The sequence below is a fragment of the Felis catus genome, chromosome C2 (assembly GCF_018350175.1).
Source record: "Felis catus isolate Fca126 chromosome C2, F.catus_Fca126_mat1.0, whole genome shotgun sequence".
NCBI classification, from domain to species: domain Eukaryota; kingdom Metazoa; phylum Chordata; class Mammalia; order Carnivora; family Felidae; genus Felis; species Felis catus.
Window position 1 is genome coordinate 136,448,304 of NC_058376.1, and position 24,126 is coordinate 136,472,429.

Genomic DNA, 24,126 nt, shown 5'->3' on the forward strand with positions numbered 1-24,126 from the left:
ATAACCAAAGAATATAAATAGATAACTCACATCTAGTAAGCAAATATATGGAGAAATTATGATACTCTCCAGTAACAAATATATAATAAAAGAATAACAAAGTGGCACTTTTAACATAGTACATAAGCAAATATAGAGACAGACAGAATACCTAACATTGGTACAACTTGCAGTAAAACACTTGGTAAATGCAAATTACTGTAATCTTTTTGGAAATAATTTGGTAATATGACCCAAAAAGCATAAAAACGGTCATTCCCTTTTATCTATATCTGGGAGCCAATCATAAGAAGATAATCCACATAACAACTTAAAATGTGGGAAAGTTTTATATATATATATATATATATATATGTATGTGTATGTGTATACATATATATATGTATGTGTATGTGTATACATATATATATATATATGTATACACATACACATACATATATATGTATACACATACACATACATATATATATGTATACACATACATATATATATATGTATACACATACATATATGTATATGTGTATATATATATATTTGTAGCTCATTGACTACAAATGAAAAAAAAGGAGATAAATGTTTAGTCATGGAGGGTGATTAAATTATGTCACAATAACAAGAATACACTCTGCATGCATTTTAGATGTTGGTTATTAAGAATATACAGCAATATAAAATTATTTTATGTTAAGTGAGAAAGCAGGGTATAAAATAGGATCGCATGGTGATTAAGGCTATGTCAACATTTACACAGGAAGCTACACTAGAAAGAAATACATTAAAAAGATAATAATGGTTGAATTTTGGTGACAGGATTATGGGTGATTTTATTTTGCCAATTTTCTGTAATATAATTTCATTACTTCTATCACTGTGATTAAATGAACAAGGTTTCTTTTGAGAACTGTAAAATATAACACTACTATTTAATAACATTAAAATTAATAAATTATTGTTTTGCTAAGACTAAAAACAATAAACATTAAATTCTTAAACTCCATTTGCTTTTAAAACTGTTTCCTGTACTATAGAAACACTGAGCCGTATAAATTTCTGGAGAAGAGTGACACTCTGTGGAGAAACAATAGATGAAATGTAAAGTAATTCATCTCTTATATCTCCATTAACTTCCCCTTGGTTCAAAAAGGGGGAAAAAAAGAACAATATGGGTAAAGTCAGAATAAATCAATGGCAGTTTAAGGGCCATAATTTGAACAAATAAGGTTGACATTCTAAAAACCACCTCCAAAGGGCATAATTAGGAACATGTAGGGATGAAGTGGATAAGGATTATAAATCACGGAGCTTACTCCTTTCACCCTAAAAGTGCCTAGATTATGTTTCTGGGAGAACTATGAAGTATCTGTTAGCAGCCATGTCTGTCGGAATATCCTTAACTTCAGCATCATTGCACAACCTCACAGCATTCACTAAACAACTCAGAATAAAGGCCTCCGTGTGAATTTTCACACACACACACACACACACACACACACACACACACACACACTCCCATCATCTGAAGATTCTGATTCTTCAAACCAAAGATCATAAACAGAATATAGATAGAGGTAGCTTTACAGAGGAAATACATCCCTTAAAAGCTGAGCGTAAACCAAATTTACATTAAAATATAAAACTGAGATACCTTAAATTGTAAACATGCTTAACTCCAAAATTATAATAGACATCACACTGTAGAATGAAGAGGTGAGTTCTTTTTAAAATCCAGCAAACCAGGGGCACCTGGGTGCCTCAGTTGGTTAACTGTCCTACTTTGGCTCAGGTCATGATCTCATGGTTTGTGAGATCAAGTCCCCGCATCAGGCTCTGCACTAACAGTGTGGAGCTTGCTTGGGATTCTCTCTCCCTCTCTCTGCCCCTCCCCTACTCTCACCCCCTCTCTCTCTGATTTATATATTAAAATAAACTTTTAAAAATCCAGCAAACCAAAGCAATGAAGAATCTCTCTATTGCTTTTGCAATAATTAAGTTTCAAAATACAAGAAATATGATCAAATAAAGCATTGTTCCATCAATGATGTCTCCTTGGGGGTAGAGACAAGTTGGAGGAAAACTATCCCTGCATGTTACCTGCTTTTACAAATTCAGTGTTTGTTTGTTTGTTTGTTTAATTTAGATACAATTGACACATAACACCGCATTCATTTTGGTTGTATTCAGTGTATATTTCTATGACTATCCCACCAAATCATTGATAAATATGTCCTTGTTAATAACCTAAAGGCTCTGCTCTAGGACATTCTTAAGGACCACATTGCCATTGTGTTTATTTTAGATCTTTTATAAATTGATAACAGCTTTACATTTCTAAGCTTTCAAAAATGGATAAACCACATTTTGTTATCTCCCTTTAGGCATTAATTTCTATATTTAATTAATATATCTATAATCCTTAATAATCCTTAAATAATGGTTTAACTACTTTAATATTAACAAGTTAACAAATGTTTGCTATATGGGTTCTTCTTCTGTACTCTAAAGAAAACTATTTCATATGGGTTTAGTATATAATATTACAAGAATTTGTTTTGGGTTTATGTTTTACCATTATTGCTTTGAATAATTCAAGTATCAGAAACTCATAATAAAAAAGTAGACGAGGAATGGAAAACAGTATTTCAGGCCTGTGATCACAGAGTCCAGTGCCTATAAACCTGGTATGGGGGTTAGAGGCAGCCTCTGGAGCCACGCTGCCTGGGTTTCATTTCTACCCCTAGTACTTTTTAGCTGCATGATATTGGGTACACGAATGAGCCAGGCAGGTTGAGTATCTGTGGGCATGCAAACTTTGTATGCACACTGAGGCCCATGGAGACTTGGATGGCCAGTGTCTCCTTTAAAGAGGGCAGAGGGCAAAACAAATCTACTTCCACAACTGGTGTGCAGAAGTACAGGCACGATGTACTGGGTTCCTGTGGTTGCTGTAACAAATTCCCATAAACTGGTGGCCTTAAATGACAAGAACATTCTCCCACAATTCCAGGAGGCCAAAAGTTAGAAACCAAGGTGTCAGCAAAGCTACATTCTCTCCAAAGGCTCTAGGGGAGAATCTATTCATTGCCTCTTCCAACATCTGGAGGCAAATATCATTCTTTGGCCTTTCTTGGCTTGAGACCACATCACTCCAATCTCCCCCATCTTCACATCACCTCTTCTCTATGTGTCTTGTCCTCTTCTGTCTCAAATCTCCCTCTGCCTTCCCTTATAAGGACACTTGTCATTGGATTTAGGAACCACCCAGATAATCCAAAAATGACCTCTTCATCTCAAGATCCTTAATTACACTTCCAAAGACCCTTTTCTCACATAAGGTAACACTCATAGGTTCTAGGAATTAGAATATGAACAACGTCTTTTTGAGGGGCCACCATTCAAGCCACTATATCAGTATTTCCAATCTTATGGTTTTTTAAGCATAGGAGGAAATATGAATTATTATCAGTAATCTCCCAATGCTTAAGTGTTAACCTATATATAAAACATAACACAGAAAATGAAAAATTAAGGAACTTTATTTTAATTTTCTAGGCAAGTAGTCCTACCTAGAATTCAGGCATAAAAAGGTCACAGTTTACAAGAATTAAGTCAGATACTCAGGTGCCCAAATAACTATGAAACAAAACTGAATGATAAATAACAATTCAGTTATATATGATATGACCATCTTATAGAGATATGAAAGCCCACATCTTTAAGAAACATGAATAGGGTTGATTCTATAGATTAAAAATACGTCTTCAGATTTGCTTGCAAAGGCATGAAATAACCATAGAATGATACACATACACACACACATACAGTATCATGGTTATCTCTGGGAGAACTGGGAAGTTTGGAAGACATACCACTGCATATCTTTTTCTATTAATTTTATGTTTGAACAATATCAATGCATTGCACCTCTTCAAAAAATAAATTTAATCAACATACTATTCTTTAAGTACATGTTCCATGATATTTAACACCTGTTTCAGGATACAATATAATTAAACTTACATTTGTAGTTCATGGAGCCAATATAAAGTTTTTGCCATGGCTCGTCCATCATTAAAATGTGGTGTTGGGACCCCATACAAGTTAAACCTATGGAAACTTGATGGGTTATACTTTCGGTTCTTTGCTTCTCCTATGATAAAAAAGAGGAAGCAACACAAATAACCTTATCTTGCAAGAAGCACATTATGCTCTCACTGACAATGAAAATGAGAGTGGGAACCAAATGGAATTGTAACGGTGCCAGGAGTGCACAGATTTGGTAACGGAGGACAAGCATCCTCCCACGTGAGCTGGGAGACTGGTGGAACAAGAGTCCCTTGTCTTCATATCTGGAAAGTAAGTACAGAAATGATGTAGGAGAAAGACATATGAATGATGAAAAATCCAGGCCCCATTAACGTTGCAGAAATCTTAAAGATCAGGGGAGGTACTGCCGTGCTTTGGGATCCCAAGATTCCCTTTCCACTGTGCTAAGATTTGAGAGCCTGGTGTTTTGTACTTGCTGATTTGATGAGACCATCAGAACATTGCAACCCTCCCATTTCATTGTATTCACTTATCTCATGTTAGAAACTGAAGCCTGAGAACCCAACAGGGAGCTTTTTATAATTAACATCTAATACTGTACTTTTTTCATGTCATAATGTGGAGTTAGTCTTCTAGATAAAAGTCTTCTAGATAAGGTGTTAGTCTTTCTAGATAAAACTAGAGATCAGCTAAAAGGTTAAAAAAAGGATGGAGATTCAGCCTCACCAGTAATCCAAACAATGTAAATAAAAACAATAATGTGAAATCATAATTTGTCTCTCAGGTAAAAATAAAGAAGATTGGCAATGCTCACTGTTAAGGAGGATGGGAAGTGGAAACTCTAATACACTATGGGTGTGCGGGCCAACTGGGGCACCTATTTCGGTGTATGTTTTGGCTTTCAGAGTTAGTATTTCAAATGTTCATAAATCTAGGAATATATCCTAAAAACATCACATTCACAAAGATATATAAGCAATATATTTTGTGATACTGAAAAATACAATATAGATACTGATATGGAAAAACAACTACAGTGTTACATTAAATGGGGGGGGAGGCAAGTAGAAAAAAGCATATATAGTGCGGAAACAAAACACACATATATACTCCTATGTGAATGCACAAAAAAAAAAGCATCTATGAAAGTATCATCTGTGAAAGACTGGGAATTGTGGGAGATTTTCTTTGTATTTTATAAAAGAAATATGTTTATTACAGTAATGACTAAAATTAAGTGTATTTGAAAGATGTTATATATTTATTGTTATTGAATGGTGCCCTTCACATATTATTTTTTAAATATTTATTTATTTATTTTTGAGAGAGAAAGAGAGAGAGGGTGCATGTGTGCAAATGGGGGAAGGGGAGAGAGAGAGGGAGACAGAGAATCCTAAGGGGCTCCATGACTCAGGGCTCAAACTCATAAACCATAAGATTATGACCTGAGCCGAAATCAAGTCAGATGCTTAACTGACTGAGCCACCCAGGCACTCCATTTTTTTTTTTGACATATTATTTTAAGTAAAAAATGTTTAATGTATATACATTAAAGTTCCCCAAAAGCATGGAGAATATTACGCCGTTCAACTAAAGATAGATGGCTTAGTGCATGCAGGTTAAAAAGATGTTCAAGATATAAACTGCAGTTATCTCTGGCTAATGGGATTTCAAGGTTACATTTACTTTCTCTTCCAATTTTTTTGAGATATTTAGGTATGTATGTATGTATGTATTTGTTTTAATATTTATTTATGCAATATGTACCCCCCAGTGTTGGGTGCAAACTCATGACCCTGAGATCAAGATTCACATGTTTTTCCAATCAAGCCAGCCAGGCACCCCAAAGATTTAATTTTTTTTATAGTAATCTCTATACCCAGTGTGGGGCTCAAACTTAAAACCCCAAGATCAAGTGTCACATGTTCTACCAACTGAGCCAGCCCGGTGCCCCCCATTTTTTGAGATTTTTAAATTCTCTACAATTATTATATATTTTTTATTTTTTAATGTTTATTTATTTTGAGAGAGAGAGCATATGTGTATCTGCCATCAGGGAAGGGGTAGAGAGAGAGGAAGAGAGAGAATCCCAAGTAGGCTCTGTGCTGTCAGCACAGAGCCCAACATGGGGCTCAATCTCACGAACCAGCCTGAGTTACCCAGGCACCCTGGATTTTACACCTTTTCAAGAGGCCAATGAAACTTCCATAAAAAACAGCACATGGGGGCACCCAGGTAGCTTGGTTGGTTAAGCATCTGACTCTCAATTTCGACTCAGGTCACAATCTCATGGTCCTGAGATCAAGCTCCACCTCGGGCTCCACACTGGGTATGGAACCTGCTTAAGATTCTCTCTCTCTTTCTCTCTCTCTTTCTCTCTCTCTCTCTCTCTCTCTCTCTCTCTTTCTCCCACTCTCTCCACCTCACCCCCCTCAAAAAAATTAAATAAAAAAAAATTTTAAATCATCAAATGAAAGTAATGTCAGTCATTTTATAGTCCATTAGAGCTCTTCTAAATATAAAAAAAAAATCTATGCTCATTTTCCTCTAATTGCTAAATATATGTAAGGAATCTAGTTACAAGTTGTCTGTATTATGTTGTACATACATATATGTATATATGTTTGATGACAAAAGTGCTGGATTTTATTGTGCAATACATGCTCAGCTTTTTCAAAAAATGAATACAGTATTTTCACAAAAAGGGGGAAAGGGAAGGAGGAATAAGAGGAGGGAGGACTGGAGGGAGGAGAGGAAGAAAGGGAGGGAGCGAGAGAGCCAGGGAAGTAGAAGGGGTACCCACGACCGAGTGAGGGAAGCAGTGGCGTGAGAGTGGGAAGGCAGAAATCATCTCAGGACTGGATATGTTAAAGTGTAGGGAATCAGCAGAGGTTGGCCATGAAAGAAGAGAATGACAGATTCCAGACAGTGGAGCAATGAGAATAGGAAACAGGCCCAGCTACCAACAGAATTAGGAGGAAGAGCACAGAGAGGGACTATGGTATGAGAGGGTGGTAGAGGAGAAAAAGTAAAGAAATAAGAGAAAGCAAGGGAGAGAGGGGCCTTGCGCTGCAGTAAAGAGCAAGCCTTGCTTCTAGCTAATGAAGACTGAGTTCATGAATCAATCACATATAATCCATCAGCTTTCTCGGGATATATATCAGAGTCTGATTCTGTCTTCTATTAATTTCATCAAGATTCCACTTAGCACCAACATGCCAACAATTAAGCTGTATTTCACAGCACTCTAAATATCTAATGCCTTTTAGTTGTGCTATAGAATAGTTCTAGTGATATGCTACATCAGACAAGATTACATCATAATAGTAGGAGTAGGAGTGGGAATAGGAGTGGGAGTAGAAGTCGGAGTAGGAGCAGGAGTAGTAATTGAGCCCCTTCTATGTTCCAGGCACTATGCTAAGCATTTTGCAGGCACTCCCCTAATCCTCACAATATTATCATCTCCATTTAAGAGATTAGAATAGATGATGGTAGGATAATTAAAATATCCAAGATTTAGAGACAGTAAATAGATAAGCTAGCACTTGAGCCTGTGCTATCTGATTCAAAAAACTGTGCACTTGACCATTACCCAATCTTAGTACTTAGAATAATCCTGACCTTTGAATAAGAACAGTATTTTTTTAAACCTAAAACTACCATGTAACCTTTCTAAGATGTTTTTTTCCTTTTAATAATACATACATTTCTACATTTAATATACAAAATGCATAAGTATATGTGTACCTAGCTATCAGGGGTTATGACCTTATGATTAATAAGTTATTATTTACTGATCACTTATTATATGCCAGGCATTTAAGCTTATACACATAATCTTTATTCCTCTCCACAAATCTGAGAATCCTATATGCTCAGGCCTATTTTACACTGGAGGGCACTTACCCACATAATAATCATTGTGAGAAACAATATACAGATCATGTCCTTCTTTTCCTTCTTTACATACTTCTTCATAGGGTTTTGGTGGATTCACTACATCTCTAGCAGATAATTCTAAAGGAAGAATTGATGAAATCAGGTTTAAGGTAATTTCCATCTATTTATAACATATTTAAATTGACTAGAACAAATGACAAATGAGGTATACCAATGGCATAGGCTACATGGGCACTCTGAGAGAACACAAATGAAGATTTAGCAAGAAAGACAGGGCACAGCCTATACACAAATAGTGAAGAATACCAGAAAGCGGGTCAACTCAGAATAATCCTGTAAGGCAGTACTTTTTGTCTCATAGAGGAATTATTACAGCTATGAATAGACATATGCACATTTTAGAACATTCTATTATGTATTTAAATGTGGTATACCTTGACAGTACTTTCACATTGAATGGTGTAATCCTAGATAGCAGTTATGATATAATAATTATAATGTTGTAATGCCATGCCTACATAAATACAATTTTTAAATACTAGTATAAAGGAAAAAGATCATCTATCCTAAAATACATTTTTTTCAAGCCTCAAATTTTGCCTAATTTTAACTTTAGATCTGATATGATGAAGTGTAGATTTTGCAGATTTTTCATCCCAAGAGAGAGGCATAATTTATTTCCAGAGTGGGTGTTACTATGTTAAGGAAAATAATCTATTGGCCCTTTGGGTGAAAACAAAGGTAGGGTTCCTGAGATAGAGCCTTAATGGGTGCAGAAAAACAAAGAGAACCAAACTTCTCTGCAGGATAAAGAAAAATGTAATTTGAGGTCTCCTGTGGTAAGATTCCTGGAGAAAGAGGAGAAGAGACCTGAAAAGGAGAGGAGGGAATAAATGTGAAATGGGTGTAAGGAAAAGCACCCAACAACATGGCAGGAGGCTGGGGCTTCAGAAGAAACAATGACCTGTGACCAATTCCATTTTAACTTATTGTTTGTTGAAAGATGTGCTCCACTCCTCTCCAAAGAAGAGTGAAGTTCTGCTCTACACACGGCCTACATTTGGTTAATACACGGTTGACACTGTGGATCTGCACGGATGGAGTGTGGTACACAGCACTGGTCAAACTTACTTGTTCTGTGGTCTGTTTCATAAAAAGTTAAGAGTTATGAGCACATCAGAAGCATCGGTGGAAATAAAACACACAAATGGACGTCCATAGAAATGGGATTGCAGACTTCATAGCTGGCTCCAATATTAACTTTCTTGAATCTCTCTCCTGTTTTTATATCATCTCTCGCTGAATCTGCCTCCAAAACCTGAAATTTTACTGCTTGGTACACATAAACTCTAAGGATTCTGGGTCTGAGACTAATTTTCTTGCTATGATCCCATCTTTCATTCTGAATCATCATTTGTACCACCACCAAATGCCATGTCAACAAGATATTCAATTCCAGGGGCGCCTGGGTGGCGCAGTCGGTTAAGCGTCCGACTTCAGCCAGGTCACGATCTCGGGGTCCGTGAGTTCGAGCCCCGCGTCGGGCTCTGGGCTGATGGCTCGGAGCCTGGAGCCTGTTTCCGATTCTGTGTCTCCCTCTTTCTCTGCCCCTCCCCCGTTCATGCTCTGTCTCTCTCTGTCCCAAAAATAAATAAACATTGAAAAAAAAAATTAAAAAAAAAAAAAGATATTCAATTCCATTTTCTAAGAATTCTTTTTCTTTCTTTTTTTTTTTTTTTAGAAGACTCATTTTATCATTCAGCTCCCCACCATTTTTTTTTTTATTACCTCTGACGACTGCTGTCCCAAATGTCGTATGGAGTACATCCAGGCCTTTAGGTAATCCTGGCCTTTGATCATGAGATTTTCCTAATGGTGCCCTTTGATTGCTTAAATATACTGATTCCTTTTTATCTTTAATTTTCTGTTGAAATGTTGTAATGGGCTGTGGATTTATCAATACCTTTGCCTAAAGAAATCATATAAAGCACAGATGTAACAACAACCAAAAGCAAAAATCTGAAAACTGAAACTAATCAATAACTGGGAAGAAGAGAATATGATTATGGAAAAACATTTCATTGTCCTTGCCTTTGCTCATCTTCAAATGAACTGTCAGAATTGGAGCTATGAAGCTCAACCATGCCTACACATGAACCTTCAAGGAGGCTCTAAGGTTTATGAAGAGAGCTCCGTGGCTACTTGACTCAGAGTCTAGAAGTGTGGGAACGACAAGTGCAAGAGCCACGAGGCTGCCACAAGCTCTCTCCAGATATATAGATGAGGTGTTCTGAATCTGGACTGCCCAGTCAACATTCAGCCTGCTCCCTGCAAAGTATACACAAGCACCATGTAGTGCCTCAACGTGGTATCACCCAGCCTTCATCCTCTCTGTGTTCTAACAAAGCCCAACAGCATTTCTCTCTACTCAGAGAGAATGGAGAGCAACCTTGGCTCTTAATTATCTGAGGGGAGAATGTGTAGTTTGTGGCTCAGACCATTAATATCTTGTGTCTTGGCTATTGCTGCTTGGATTTTTTCACTACTCAAGAGTATGAGAGGGAAGGAAACTGGAACTGATGATTTCATTAATACCTCATTTGTGCAATTTCACTTTGGGAAGTTAATAACGTACAGGGAAAAAAGGAAAAGACGTTACCGGTATTGAAGTTTTAGATCTTATTCCATGTGTCAAATAAGGTGCGATTTGGGGATCATTTGCTCTGCCATAAAATACTCTTTCAGCTCCAGCAGGTGGATATCTATAGTTGAAAAATTTTTTTGCCTCAGGTGGAGTAATTAGCTACAGTGAGACAAGAAAATGAAACTAAGTAGTTTTGAAAATATTAGCAAGATTAATCTATACCAATCAGTGAACACCCCCCCCCTTCATTGCATGAGTAGAGTAAGTACATGAGGAACTATAGACCCAAATAATGAAACTTCCTAACATGTGTTTGTTTTATAGAAATAAACATCATATTTTAAAATTTATATTAGAAAACAACCAGGAAGTATTCAGGTTAGAAAGCATAACATAAACGACTATTTTCTATAGAAATAAATGGTATTTTCAATAGTTTTTGTAGAGCTGGAAATTTTAAGCCTGAATTTTTACTTCCTTGGACAAAATCAATAAAAGGACTCAAAATACAGTAAATAATCAAAATTGACCACATTAAGTTTATACAACTTTCATAAGAAATGTTGGGAGTTGTCTAATGCTCACAAAAATCCATATTGAAAATGCTCACCCTGGGAAGTTTTTCAGTCAAACAGGTTGCAACTCTGTCTCCAATAGGAATAACTTTCCCTGCCTAAGGGGAAAAAGAAAATAAATAGTTGGCCATGTCAGTGTAGAGGTGGAGCATTTTAAACAATGGCATTTATTTCAAATTTGGGCTATGCTTCTAATGCTACAAAGTTACTTTCAACTATTTAACACAATTAAGAAAAAAAATAAGAAATATAGCAAATCTACAGTAATCCTGATATATAACATAATAAATATTAATTGCTAAATATACCACTATATATATTATACCCACATATAGTTTTATACACACACACACACACACTCACACACACACACACATAGAGTGGTAGTATTGTCAGTGATCCTTCCAGTTATGGGATCTCTGTGAATATGCTGAGGGAGTCAACTTTTAGAAATAATGTTTATCCGTTGCATGACATAATCAGTACAATGAGAGTACAGCTGCATTCAAACTAAGCTCAAGAAAAAGTATTAGGTACTTCTGAATGTGTGTAGTATGTTTGCATTTGAGTGTATTTCTACCAACACCCAACTTTTGGCATATGCAACTATGTCCTTCCTGGCCAAGCTCCTTCAGTGAATGGCCCCAATGCACTTGGTTTTGTTCACTTAATTCTAACTTGGTTCTTACCTGTTCTTCCTTTGCCCAAGACAAAGATTATAATTATTTATTCCCAGAGATACACTTTTTATCTATTTCTCCTTTGTCATTTCAAGGCAGCTGATAGTTATTTGTGCAAAGCATAAGTTTCTTTTTAAAAAAATTAGAGAAAGAAACTTCCCATAAAGAGTGTTCTGGGGGGCGCCTGGGTGGCTCAGTCGGTTAAGCGGCCGACTTCGGCTCAGGTCATGATCTCGCGGTCCGTGAGTTCGAGCCCCGCATCGGGCTCTGTGCTGACAGCTCAGAGCCTGGAGCCTGTTTCGGATTCTGTGTCTCCCTCTCTCTGACCCTCCCCCGTTCATGCTCTGTCTCTCTCTGTCTCAACAATAAATAAACGTTAAAAAATAAATAAATAAATAAATAAATAAATAAATAAATAAATAAATAAATAAAAGAGTGTTCTGGGTCTTTGGAGGGTCATGGAGGAATCCGGATGGAGAAAAGCAGAAAGATTGAGAGTTGGGTGGATGGATAAATGTGTAGATGTTGGCAAGGGGATAGATAGATTAAATGGATAGCTGGATAAAAATATAAATAGATACATGGATATAGATGGGTATGTGAAAGCTTTTTATTATGTTAAGTGTTGAGTACAGAATTCCTCTTAGGAGGAGAACCAGCAAGATTTAAGACAGTATCTTGACAACATCTCTGGGTATAAAAGAGGAAGCCCACAGACATGAGCAGACAGAGAATTTAATTGCTTTGCTAAAAAACAGGAGAGCGGCGCTTGGGTGTCTCAGTCGGTTGCATATCCAACTCTTGATTTGGGCTCAGGTCATGATCCCAGAGTGGTGGGATTGAGCCCCATGTCAAGCTCCATGCTGAGCATGGAGCCTGCTTGAGATATTCTCTCTCTCTCTCTCTCTCTCTCTCTCTCTCTCTCTCCCCCCCCCCCCGTCCTTCCCCTGCTCATTCTCTAAAATAAAATTAAAAAAAATTAATGTGAAAAAATATGAACTATTGATGGGCTAGACTAAGGAAGGATTAAAGGAAATGACAATATTGAGGAGAAGGTGGGAAAGGCCTTCAACAAGTGAGAGGCCAGGAGGACCAATACAAGAAATTGGCCAGTGAGAAGCTTTAATGCCAAATCTTAAGTAAATTCAATTTTTTAAAAGTCGTTAACACATGCTTATTTATTTATTTATTTATTTATTTATTTATTTATTTATTTATTTATTTGAGAGATAGAGCATGAGGGGGGGAGAAGGGCAGAGAGAGAGAGAGAATCTTAAGCAGGGCTCCATCTCATGACTCTAAGATCATGACCTGAGCCGAAATCAAGAAAAGGACGTTCAACAGACTGAGCCACCCAGTCATTCCAAGTAAATTATATTCATACAACTACATTATGTGAGAACACTGTGTGAAAAAAGGGAAAGAGACTGTGTTGTAAATTGGGCTAAAGCAGCATACAGAAAAGGGAGGACACATACAAGTGATTTTTAATTCAGCTAAAAAATTGTAAGAAACCTCCGAGATATCAAGGAACATAAAGTCTCTCCTGCTATACCTGTTATAGGCGCTCCAGCCATTCTTTTAAATATTCAATGGAAAGATAGCCTCATGAGGCTGAAGAATATGGGAATACTCATGCAGCTAATTATGTGGGTGATAGACAGTTACAGAGATAGAAGCAAGGATGGATTGATTGATGGATCAATCAGCCCATGGCCTCATACAGAATTCTACCTGTCCTTCATACCGGCTTCCCTTCCAAGTGTTTGACGGTAGATATTCTAGGTTTTCATCATTGTAAACATTTTGTGGACAGAAATGCCCTTGGGATTCCTCATAGAGTTGCCTACATGAAAAGCAATTTGATTGCAGATCAGTAGCTATGAGTAGGTTGATGTCCTCATGCCATTTGACTGGGGACACAAAAATGGAAGCCATTATGTCTGATTTCTATCTAGTGTCATATAATATGTCTGACAAGTCTCCTCCACCCCACTTCAGTCATGGATCTCTCTTTTTACTTCAGTTGTTCTCAAGGATGTCTGTCCATCGCTTTGAGGTATGAAAGGTAGCAGAAAAAAGATTATTCTGAGCTGACCATTCTAAGAAACAGCAGATGAGAAAGAAGCTCTGCAAACAAGAATAGAAGTGACCCTTTCATAAGGGATATTTATGTTTTACAAAGGAAGTCATTTGTAAATGTGTCTCCCTCCCAGTACCAGAAAGAAAAGGATGGCTGTAAGACTCCACTCTTATCAACAGGGAAACACTGACTTAAATCTGCATGACAAACCTAACCCTTGTTTACTCTACTTTTCTTGGCAACCTCCCACAACTGGACTTCCCTTTGTCCCAACACCTTTCTTTTGTTTTTAACTTAAAATGGTGTTTAAGGAGGTGGCTTGAGCTATCTTGGGGAATTACTCAGTTTTTCTGGGTATCTCTCATGTATGCATGAGGTATACATATTTAAAAAACTTCTGTTTGTTTTTCTCTTGCTAATCTGTTTTTTATGGCAGGGAGTCTCAGCCAAGAACTCGGAAGAGTAGAGACAAAATTATTTTTCCTCCCCTAAAGTTTCTCCATCAAGCCCCACAACAAAAATACATTCTTTCCTTCATGGCCTACACCTGAATTTGGCTATCCCAAACATAGGCCCCAAGTTTGGTGAACATTTATTGTGTCATTTTTCATGTGGTCCACTAAGAGAATAAAATTGTGTTTTATTTACATAGACATAAACAAGCTTGGAGCCTGGTTCAGGTTCTGTTTTAGATTCTGTGTCTCCTTCTCTCTCTACCCCTCCCCTGCTCACACTCTGTCTCTCACTCTCAAAAATAAACATTTAAAAAAATTATATATACGTAAACACACTAAATATGGAAAAACAGGCAAATGGTTCAATAAATTATGGTATCTTCAAATGACATACTATTGTGGGGCACCTGGGTGGCTCAGTCGGTTAAGCACCTGACTTTGGCTCAGGTCATGATCTTGCAGTTTGAGAGTTCAAGACCCCCAATGGACTGTCTGCTGTCAGCACAGAGCCTGATTCCAGCCTGTGTGCCCCTCCCCTGCTGGAGTGTTTTTTTTTTCTCTCTCTTTCTCAAAAATAAATAAAACATTTAAAAAAATAATATACTATTGTATAATCATTTAAAATGATGGATATAAATAATTTTGAATAGTATAAAAATGTTCATGACATAATGTGAATTAAAACAAAGATGTAAATTTGTATCATATGGATACACACAGGCAGCTCTTTCTGCCCACAGGTCCCATCCCCATGCTTTAATAAAACCACCTTTTCTGCACCAAAAAGAAAACACACAAAAAACCAAAATACACAGAATCACATCTCTATACGCAGCAGTACACGCAGAACACATAGACAAAAAGTTGCTAGTTGTGATTCTATTTGAGTGGTGAGATTATAAGTGACTTACTTTCTTCTTTATACTATTCTTCTTAATATTTTACTACTATATATTGCTTTATAAAGCAAAAGAAAGCAATAAAAGGTTATCAAAAAGCCTACAAACAACATCAAATAGAAGGCAAACAGCAACAAGAGCACCAGAAACTAAGAATAATAATCAAGTATATGCAGGCCCAAGACAGAATTTAGAAGCAGCTTTAATGGCCACCTTGAGTCTACTTCCCGAACTCTAAAAGGTAGCCTAGGGGGGTCCTAATGACCTTCCTAACCTGAGGAAGAGAGCAATGATCTTCCTGAAGATTTTCTGTTGACTCACGGAGCTTTGGTGTCAGGATCCAGCCAAGAAATATAAACAAACATTAAGTATAACCCTATCCCCCAACACACCATAAAACACACTCTCCAGGACTGTGAACTCCTAGGAGGGACTTCTTCTTGCACCACCAGGGATGGGTAGAGTTCCTTAGCCCTGTTCCTCAAACTTTAGTCACATGAACACCTATAGTTAATGTATGTATTTTTAAAATTATGCTGGCAGGGGCGCCTGGGTGGCTTAGTTGGTTAAGCATCGGACAACTCTTGATTTCAGCTCAAGTCATGATCTCACAGTTTCATGGGTTTGAAGCCTGAATGGGACTCTGGGCTAACAGAGCAGAGCCTGCTTGGGATTCTCTCTCTCTTCCCTCTCTCTCTGTCTCTGCCCCTCCTCCACTTGCACTCTCTCTCTCTGAAAATAAATAAACTTTAAAAAAAATGAAAATAAAATTATGCTGGCAAAAACTTGGGAAATGATGGATCTTTATTATACTAAGGTACATTTTAAATCTCAAAAGGAAGGATCATTTAGTGCTCTACCATTAATTTGACCTCGGAGGTTTTATTTGTGTCACTAAATTAGCCTTGTATGAAAAGCCATATATAGGAACCCCTACTTGGAGTTTCATTTCTTCAAGTGTTTCTACCACTGACTTCATTTATAAAATAAAAGGCTATTTCCAAGGTTGGTAATCGAAGAAAAAAATCTCCATATAGGTAAGACAGTGGGTTTTTTATAACATAAATCTTGCCTCCTTTCTCTTAAAGATTTCTTCCCAACTACTATCTCTCAACCACAGATTGGTTTCAGAGGAAGAGGTACTGCCCTTTTAATTCTTGGTTTCAAACTTATTCCCCATAATATGATTAAGGCCAGCCTGGAATAAACACTTTAATAAATACTAGTAGATTTTTCAAAGGAGAGAGAGGAAGATAAAGTCTCAAACCCAGGGAATAAAAATGAAACCAAATAATCTATTTTATAAGGTATATTCATCTACATCTTTGCAGTTTCTATAGCAAGGATTCCCTACCTGATTTATCACTCATCATTTATTACTTATTTTAGCACCTATCATCCAGAAGGACAAGCCTATGCACCCCCAAGTTCAAGTCAAACATGTATGTACACCATACAGATGTGTCAAGATTGCCATCTGGTCTGGTTCAAAAGACTTAGAAGAATGAATGTTATTTTCTCTCTCTTTTTCAAAATTAACTTTGTCTAAATAATACATGTACTCTGTTCAAAACTCAAAGGGTTGTAATAAAAAACAGCATTTCCCCACCCCACTTGCATCTAGTCCTACCAACTGTCTTCTACACTTTCAGCCACTTCTGGTATTTATCTGCATGTTTCTAACCCTTATACTGATACATACTGATTAGTCTTAGACATCATCTACTGGTACCCTTTTATGATGGAGAAGGCTGGAGCTCTTATACCTCTCAGTACGGTTACATCATACTTTTTGATAAAGTCAATGGTGTTTACATTATGATAATTATTGTTCACGGCTAAAATAAGTAAGTATATTATATATTGTCATGTTATGTTATGTTACGTTATTTTTTCCTAATCGTTGCTTTTGCCTTTGCTTTTTGTGTTTTTTAATATGCCTATTTCTAAATTTTTCCAAGTACTCCAACCAAACTGTCAAATTTCTAGGGTGTATTTGTTTGTTTGTTTTTTAAATAAGCTCTCCTATAGCACTTTGTCTTCTTGCTTTAATCTCAGCTGGTTGCTCTTAAGTCTGTGCAGAGCTCTTGTCCTGGGAATTTTTCCTTTGCCATGCTTCAGAGTTAGGTTTGCCTATTCCCTAAACCCCATCTATCCCCATTTCACTGAAGTAAATTCTTTAGTATTTTCCTAAAAAAGAATAAAAATCAACTTTTGATTCCTTGCATGTTAAAAACAAAAAACAAAAAACAAACAGGCTTAAAATGGAGCCATTTATGCTAAGCCCCATGTTAGCAAACTAGGACTTAATATATAACCTAATTGCAGTTTCAGCCTTTCCCAGGAGTGGAATTTTAAATCAATCAGTCTGGAATTTCCTGATCAACCCTTGTGAGGTCATCTGCTTAGTAGACCCCACCCTTACCAAGAGAGAGGTGACCTTGCCTGAAGTAATCCTTTCTTTTTATTAATGACTTCCTTATCCCTGCCCCTTCTGCTTATAAAAGAGTTACATTTTCAACAGCTCCTCATAGCTCTTTTCCACTTACTAAAGGGGATGCTGCCTGATTCATGAGCTGTTAGAAAAAAGTCCATTAGATCTTCAAATTTACTCAGTTGAATTTTTTTTTTTAACAGGTTCCTGAAAATATCTTTATGCTACTCTTTACATTTGATTAGTGGTTTGGCTAGGTATAAAATACAAGGTAGCAAATAATTTCTCTCCCAATTCTGAAAGCATTATGCCAATGTCCTTTAGGAGGTGATCTAAGGTGGGGCACCTGGATGGCTCAATCAGGTTAAGCATCCAACTTCAGTTTAGGTCATGATCTCACAGTTTGAGTTTGAGCCCCACAGTTGGCCTTTCGGCTCTATGCTGACAGTTGGGTTCTGTGCTGACAGTATGGAGCCTGCTTGGGATTCTCTCTCCCTCTCTCTGCCCCTGCCCCACTTGTGCTCTCAAAATAAATAAACTTTAAAATATTAAAAAAAAAAAAAAAAAAAGAGGCTGTCTAGGGTACCTAATGGGCTTAGTCAGTAGAGCATGCAACTCTTGATCTTAAGGTAGTGCATTAAACCCCATTGGTGGGCAAAGAGATTACTTAAAAAAAAAAAAGAAGAAGTGATCTTGCTAATTAGATGTCTAATATAGTTCTGAATTTTTCCATTATATGTGATTTTTCCCCTCTATGGATGTATTTAGAATCATCTCTATATCCCTAGTTTTCAGAAATTTCATAGTAATGATCCATGGTATCGGTATTCTTTCCTTCATTTGGCTTGATCCTCAATTAACTACTTGCAAACTTTTTTAAACATTTATTTATTTTTGAGAGAATGCTTGCACAGAAGGGGCAGAGGGAGAGACAGAATCTCAAGCAGACTCTGAGCCGAGCTCAGTGCCCAACTGGAGTCTCCATCTCACCAACCATGACATCATGACCTGAGCCGAAATCAAGAGTCGGACACTTAACTGACTGAGCCACCCAGGCACCCCAGCTCCTTGCAATCTTGATTTGTATCCTAAAATCAAAGAAATGTGGCTGTATTTTTTGATAATTTTCTCTACCTCATTTTACCTATTCTCTCTTTCTGGCCCTACTATTAAATCAAATATGATGAGAGACCATAAGGCAAGCACAAGCTAGCACAACCCCCTTCCCTCCAGGGGGGATATGTGTGATATTCCTCAGGCACTTCTGGCTGCCCAAGGACATAGGAAAGGGAAAGAAAACCAACAGTTAACTGATAGAGGTCACAGTTGGGCAGGAAATAAGTCTCTACCAGTTTACAAATATCTTAGTACAATTAGAAGAAAAGGGGAATCTTATCAATAGCCTAATCTCCAGGAACTCTCTACTCTTTTTTTGTTTTCCTACCGTCTTAATGATAGTGTTTTGCTAGAGGGAAAAACAACTCTAGCCAGACAATAGCTAGGCCTCCAGTAATCTGTGAGTCTTCTTTAGCATATGGAAATCCCTTTAAGAAACTTCTTGAATCTACCTCCCCCAGCTCCACAGTATGTAACCAGTCACTCTGCACAACCCCAGTGCAGCTCTTTCTGCCCATGCATCCTGTCTCCTTGCTTTAATAAAATCACCTTTTTGCACCAAAGACTTCTTCAAGAATTCTTTCTTGGCTGTCAGCTCTGAATCCCCATGACCACTCCAAAAACCCATCAAAATGTATCTGAATATTTGTGGGGTGCCTGGGTGGCTCAGTTGGTTAAGCCTATGACTCTTGGTTTTGGCTCAGGTCATGATCTCACAGTTTCCTGGTTTTGAGCCCTGCATCAGGCTCTGTGCTGGCAACGTGGAGCCTGCTTGGGATTCTCTCTCTCTCTCTCTCTCTCTCTCTCTCTCTCTCTCTCCCCATCTGCCCCTCCCCCACTCACACTGTCTCTGTTTCTCTCAAAATAAATAAATAAACTTGAAAAGTATTTTTTAAGATGTATCTGAATATTTCTAATCATTGTTTCAATGTCTGGGAAATATCTTTGATTTCATCCTCTGAGAGAGAAAGCCAGGGAACCTGCATTACAGAAAGTATATTTTTATTTATTAATGACCCATTTTCAGCATGGAGCTACATCCCTACCTTATCTTGGCCTTGGCATTTTTTACTCTAAAATCTGCTTTGGGAAAATAAATCCAGATTTGGTGGAAGGGAGTGGGAGCTGGTGCAGAGAGGTAGGGAATCAGGCTAGCATAAGATAAAGAAGTGGAGGGGGAGCCTGGGTGGCGTAGTCGGTTAAGCGTCCGACTTCAGCCAGGTCACGATCTCGCGGTTCGTGAGTTTGAGCCCCGCGTCAGGCTCTGGGCTGATGGCTCAGAGCCTGGAGCCTGTTTCCAATTCTGTGTCTCCCTCTCTCTCTGCCCCTCCCCCGTTCATGCTCTGTCTCTCTCTGTCCCAAAAATAAATAAAAACGTTGAAAAAAAAAATTAAAAAAAAAAAGAAGTGGAACCAGAAGCCCAACTGTGCTGAATATCAACTTACAACTGATCTTTTGATTTTCAGATCCAAACTTTATTACACTTTCTCCCAAGGGCTGGGCTTCTCAGGGATTATCCCAAGTTCCTAATATTTCCTTGTCTTTCATGACCTTGACATTTTTGGAGAACAGGCCAGTTATTTTATAAAATGTCGTCCTTCGGTTTAGGTTTGACTAGTGTTTTCTTATGATTAAAATTATACGTTTTTGTCAGGGGTGTCACAGAAACAATGCTGTGTTCTTCTGTCAGGGAGCACACACTGTCAATCTGTCCGATTACTGATAGTGTTAACTTCAGTCACTGAATGAAGGTGATATCTGCTACATTTCTCTACCATAAAGTTATTTTTCCTTTGCAATTATTAATTATTCTATGTAAATATCCAGTTCCATACCAAACTTTCACTTACTGTTTAAGATCCATTGATGATTTTTGCCTAAATCATTACTATCATGATGGTTGCCAAATGGTGACTTTCTAATTCCATCCTTCCATCCATACTTATTAATTGGCATTATACTGCAAGGAAGCTTTCTTTTCTTGCTGGCTGTTCAATTTTTCATGTATTTACATAAGTCTAAGTTCATGGATTTCTATTTTACTCAATGCCCCAAACCCAACAGTTTGGTTCACTAAGAGCTCCTTCAAGCTTCTTTCTGTGCCCCTTGACACATCTGCATTATTCTTTGAGAATTTTCTTACTTTTTGGCTCCCAAAAGTGTTTCAAGTTCATACTGTACTGCACCAGCCCTAGAGTCAGCCATTCTTCCAGTGTCCTTATTCCTTTTAATACAGAATGATATTCAGAAATGAAGGTCTGGTTTTTGGTATGTTCATTTGTTACCAGATAAACATTGCTTCTAGATCCTCTTAGAGAATAGAGGTAAGGTATGTATGTATGTATGTATGTATTTATGTATGTATACACACACCCCCATACTAGCATCTATATCAATTTTATAATACTCTGTTTTATAAAATGCATGCAGATACATAGACATGGATTCAGACAGGGACATAGATATAGATATACCATGAGTGTCCACCAATTAAAATCCAACCAAGCAGGATTCCTTCTATCCTTTTCTTCTTCATATTGGTAACTTTTTTCTCTATCAGTGAGAAACTTGGCTGTTTTCCTCAATATATCCACTCATCTTCTCAGGTCCTCTGTATGTAATCAAACTCCCAACTGTACTGACCACATCCTTACTCAACCACCCCTTTCTCAGTTCCTAATCACAGCTGTTCTGCCTCATTTGGCCACCTCCTCAGTCAGTTCCCACTATTACAGCTTTCAATGACCATGTCTATGATTGGTTCCCAAGATTCAAGTCCACTCAGGAAGGTTGATACAAGACCATTTTTAGGGACACCTGGGTGGCTCAGTTAGTTAAACATCTGACTCTTGATTTTGGCTCATGATTTGTGAGCTCGAGCCCTGCACTGGGATTCTTTCTCACACACAAAATAAATAATAAACTTTAAAAGAAAATAATAAAGAGTTAAAGAGACTCTTCCTTCCAACTTGGGTCCCTGCTTCAAAAAAAAAAAAAAAAAAAAAAACATCATTTCTAGCTGCTAAAGACCCACTGACCCATAATCATATGCCACTTTCCCCCTCCAAACTCAGTGTGGGCTACCACAATAGTCTCATCTCTCCCACGGGGCCTTGGTCAAGATCACTCTGTTTTACCCATAGATATCCTTAACTCTGAATATCTCAGAGAAACAGGAGTGATAACATCAATTTCTTTCTGCCCAAAAGGCCCTGAACCCATTATGCAAATGAAACCACTCAGTTCTCAGAATTCTGCAGAGATTGGTTCTTTGCAAATTCTGACAAAATGAATCTTTTCCCCAAATAGCTATCAGCTACTCTTATGAATGAAAAAAATAATAAGGCATCCCCATTACATGACATTTACTGTATTATAAAATCATTTGTCTATTGGTCTCAGGTCTATAGACTCTTAACTCCTTGAAAGTAGGCATCCTTGTAGCACCAATGCCTAACATACTGTCTAATCATTGTAGATACTATTTTTACTTACTTACTTATTTATTTATTTATTTATTTATTTATTTATTTATTTATATTTTTAGAGAGAAAGCATGTGCAAGTGGGGAAGGGGGCAGAGGGGGAGGGAAAGAATCTTAAGCAGGCTCCATGCTCAGAGCTGACACAGGGCTCAATCCCATGACCTTGGGATCATAACCTGAGTGGAAATGGAAAGTCAGACACTCAACCAAATGAGCCACCCAGGTGCCCCTAGTCATTAGAGACACTGTAATTTTTTTAACCTTTATTTGAACCTGTACTTCCTTCTTCCTCTTTCTACATCAGGGCTTAACACTATGTACTTTGTAAGACTCAGTTTTTTGTCTAATAACCCAGTGTTTCTGCCATAGTCAGTATATTAGTGGTGATCAAGGGACAGTCTGAGGATGTCTTGGAGAAATAACCATTACAGAGATTTTGATCTCTAACAGAGTGCTTTCTAAGAGCCAACAGCCCTTTTATGGGCTACATATAGAAGACCTCTTTTTACCAGAATCCTTTTAATTCTTGAGGGACACTCTAAAACTCTCTCTTTGTAGGCCACCATTTCCTGCAAACTTTCCTGAAGACAGGTCCTTGCTGCTATACCAATGCCTTTTACAAGAAGGACTAGAAGGCCTAATGGAGTCTCATAAATCCATCAGAGCAGACCTTCACATAAAGATCAACACCAACTTTGGGCAGCAACTTCATGTGACAACAGGATGAGTGTCTTTACCTTGAGAAGTATTTACTCCCCTTCCCCCAACTGGAAACGGCTCTGATTGAGATGATCTCCCCAATTCCCTGAATGTACCCTGAGGCAAAGCAATTGTCCTCAAGGATTGATTTTAGCAGGCTCTTCACAATAGGGATTTCCATCTGAACTCACCTCACAGCCATATGCTTGACACTGGGTTTTAACTCAACCAAATGCACTTCCTTCCTCCTGTAAGATTGGATGACCTCAGGAGCATCAAATACGTTACCATTATATTCCTTGGTGACAATGATGAGGGATCGCCTGTCTTTCCTCTTTTAGCTATGTGAATTCTACCAAGCCTACCAAGAAATAGGTAATACACATAATGGGTAAACTGATGCAAGCATAAAGAATGGGAATGTGGAAGGAATTCTTTTTATACCAGCATTACTCCCATACCAAACTCAGAGAAAAATGGCACAAAAATAAACACTAGTGTCTGATCTTATATGGGATCATAGATGCAAATATGCTAGTAAAATACTAGCATAAATCCAGGAATATGTTATAATTATAATATATGACAACCGGGTAGGGTTTAGCTCAAAATATAAAGATGGTTTGCTATTAGAAAATTAATGGTTTCAATTTGGAAAATACGTATTTCAACAAATGTGGAGGAAAGCTCTTAAGGTTCAAACTCTATTCCTGATTTTTAAACATTTTGAGCAAACTGGGAATGAATATAAATATCCTTAATTTCATATATCAGAAATCTCCACCAAAAATAATACTTGATAGTGAAACACAGGAATTCTTCCCATTAAATTTTGAAAAGAGACCTTACTTTCAATATTGTATTATTGATCATAAGCAATACAGAGAAACAGAAAATAAAGATAGCAGGTATCCATACTGAAGAAGGAAAGGCAAAGTATCAATATGCCTACCTAGAAAATACAAAAGAAATAATTGTTAGCTAGGATGCAATGGGAACTTGCTTAAATAAGGGGACTGAAAACTATCACAGAATGGAGGACGGGAAGGGACAAAAATAGGGAAGGAATATGTTTTGCTTCACAGAACCAACAGTTCCAGCCAAGGAGATGCC

General features: G+C 37.5%; 1 protein-coding gene across 3 annotated transcripts in view; it reads right to left on the bottom strand.

Moving 5' to 3' along the window:
- The window catches only part of EFHB (EF-hand domain family member B), a 50,513-nt gene that overhangs the window by 18,824 nt on the left and 7,563 nt on the right, over positions 1-24,126 (bottom strand). For 2 of the 3 annotated variants that reach the window (XM_003992159.5, XM_045037665.1), the window contains exons 2-6: positions 11,199-11,261; positions 10,604-10,747; positions 9,733-9,913; positions 7,951-8,061; positions 4,018-4,147 (exon numbers count right to left, since the gene is read on the bottom strand). In XM_003992159.5, the coding sequence (XP_003992208.4) occupies positions 4,018-4,147; positions 7,951-8,061; positions 9,733-9,913; positions 10,604-10,747; positions 11,199-11,261 (629 nt within the window). The remainder of the gene's footprint in view (positions 1-4,017; positions 4,148-7,950; positions 8,062-9,732; positions 9,914-10,603; positions 10,748-11,198; positions 11,262-24,126) is intronic. The other variant, XM_023260590.2, reaches the window with a different exon arrangement.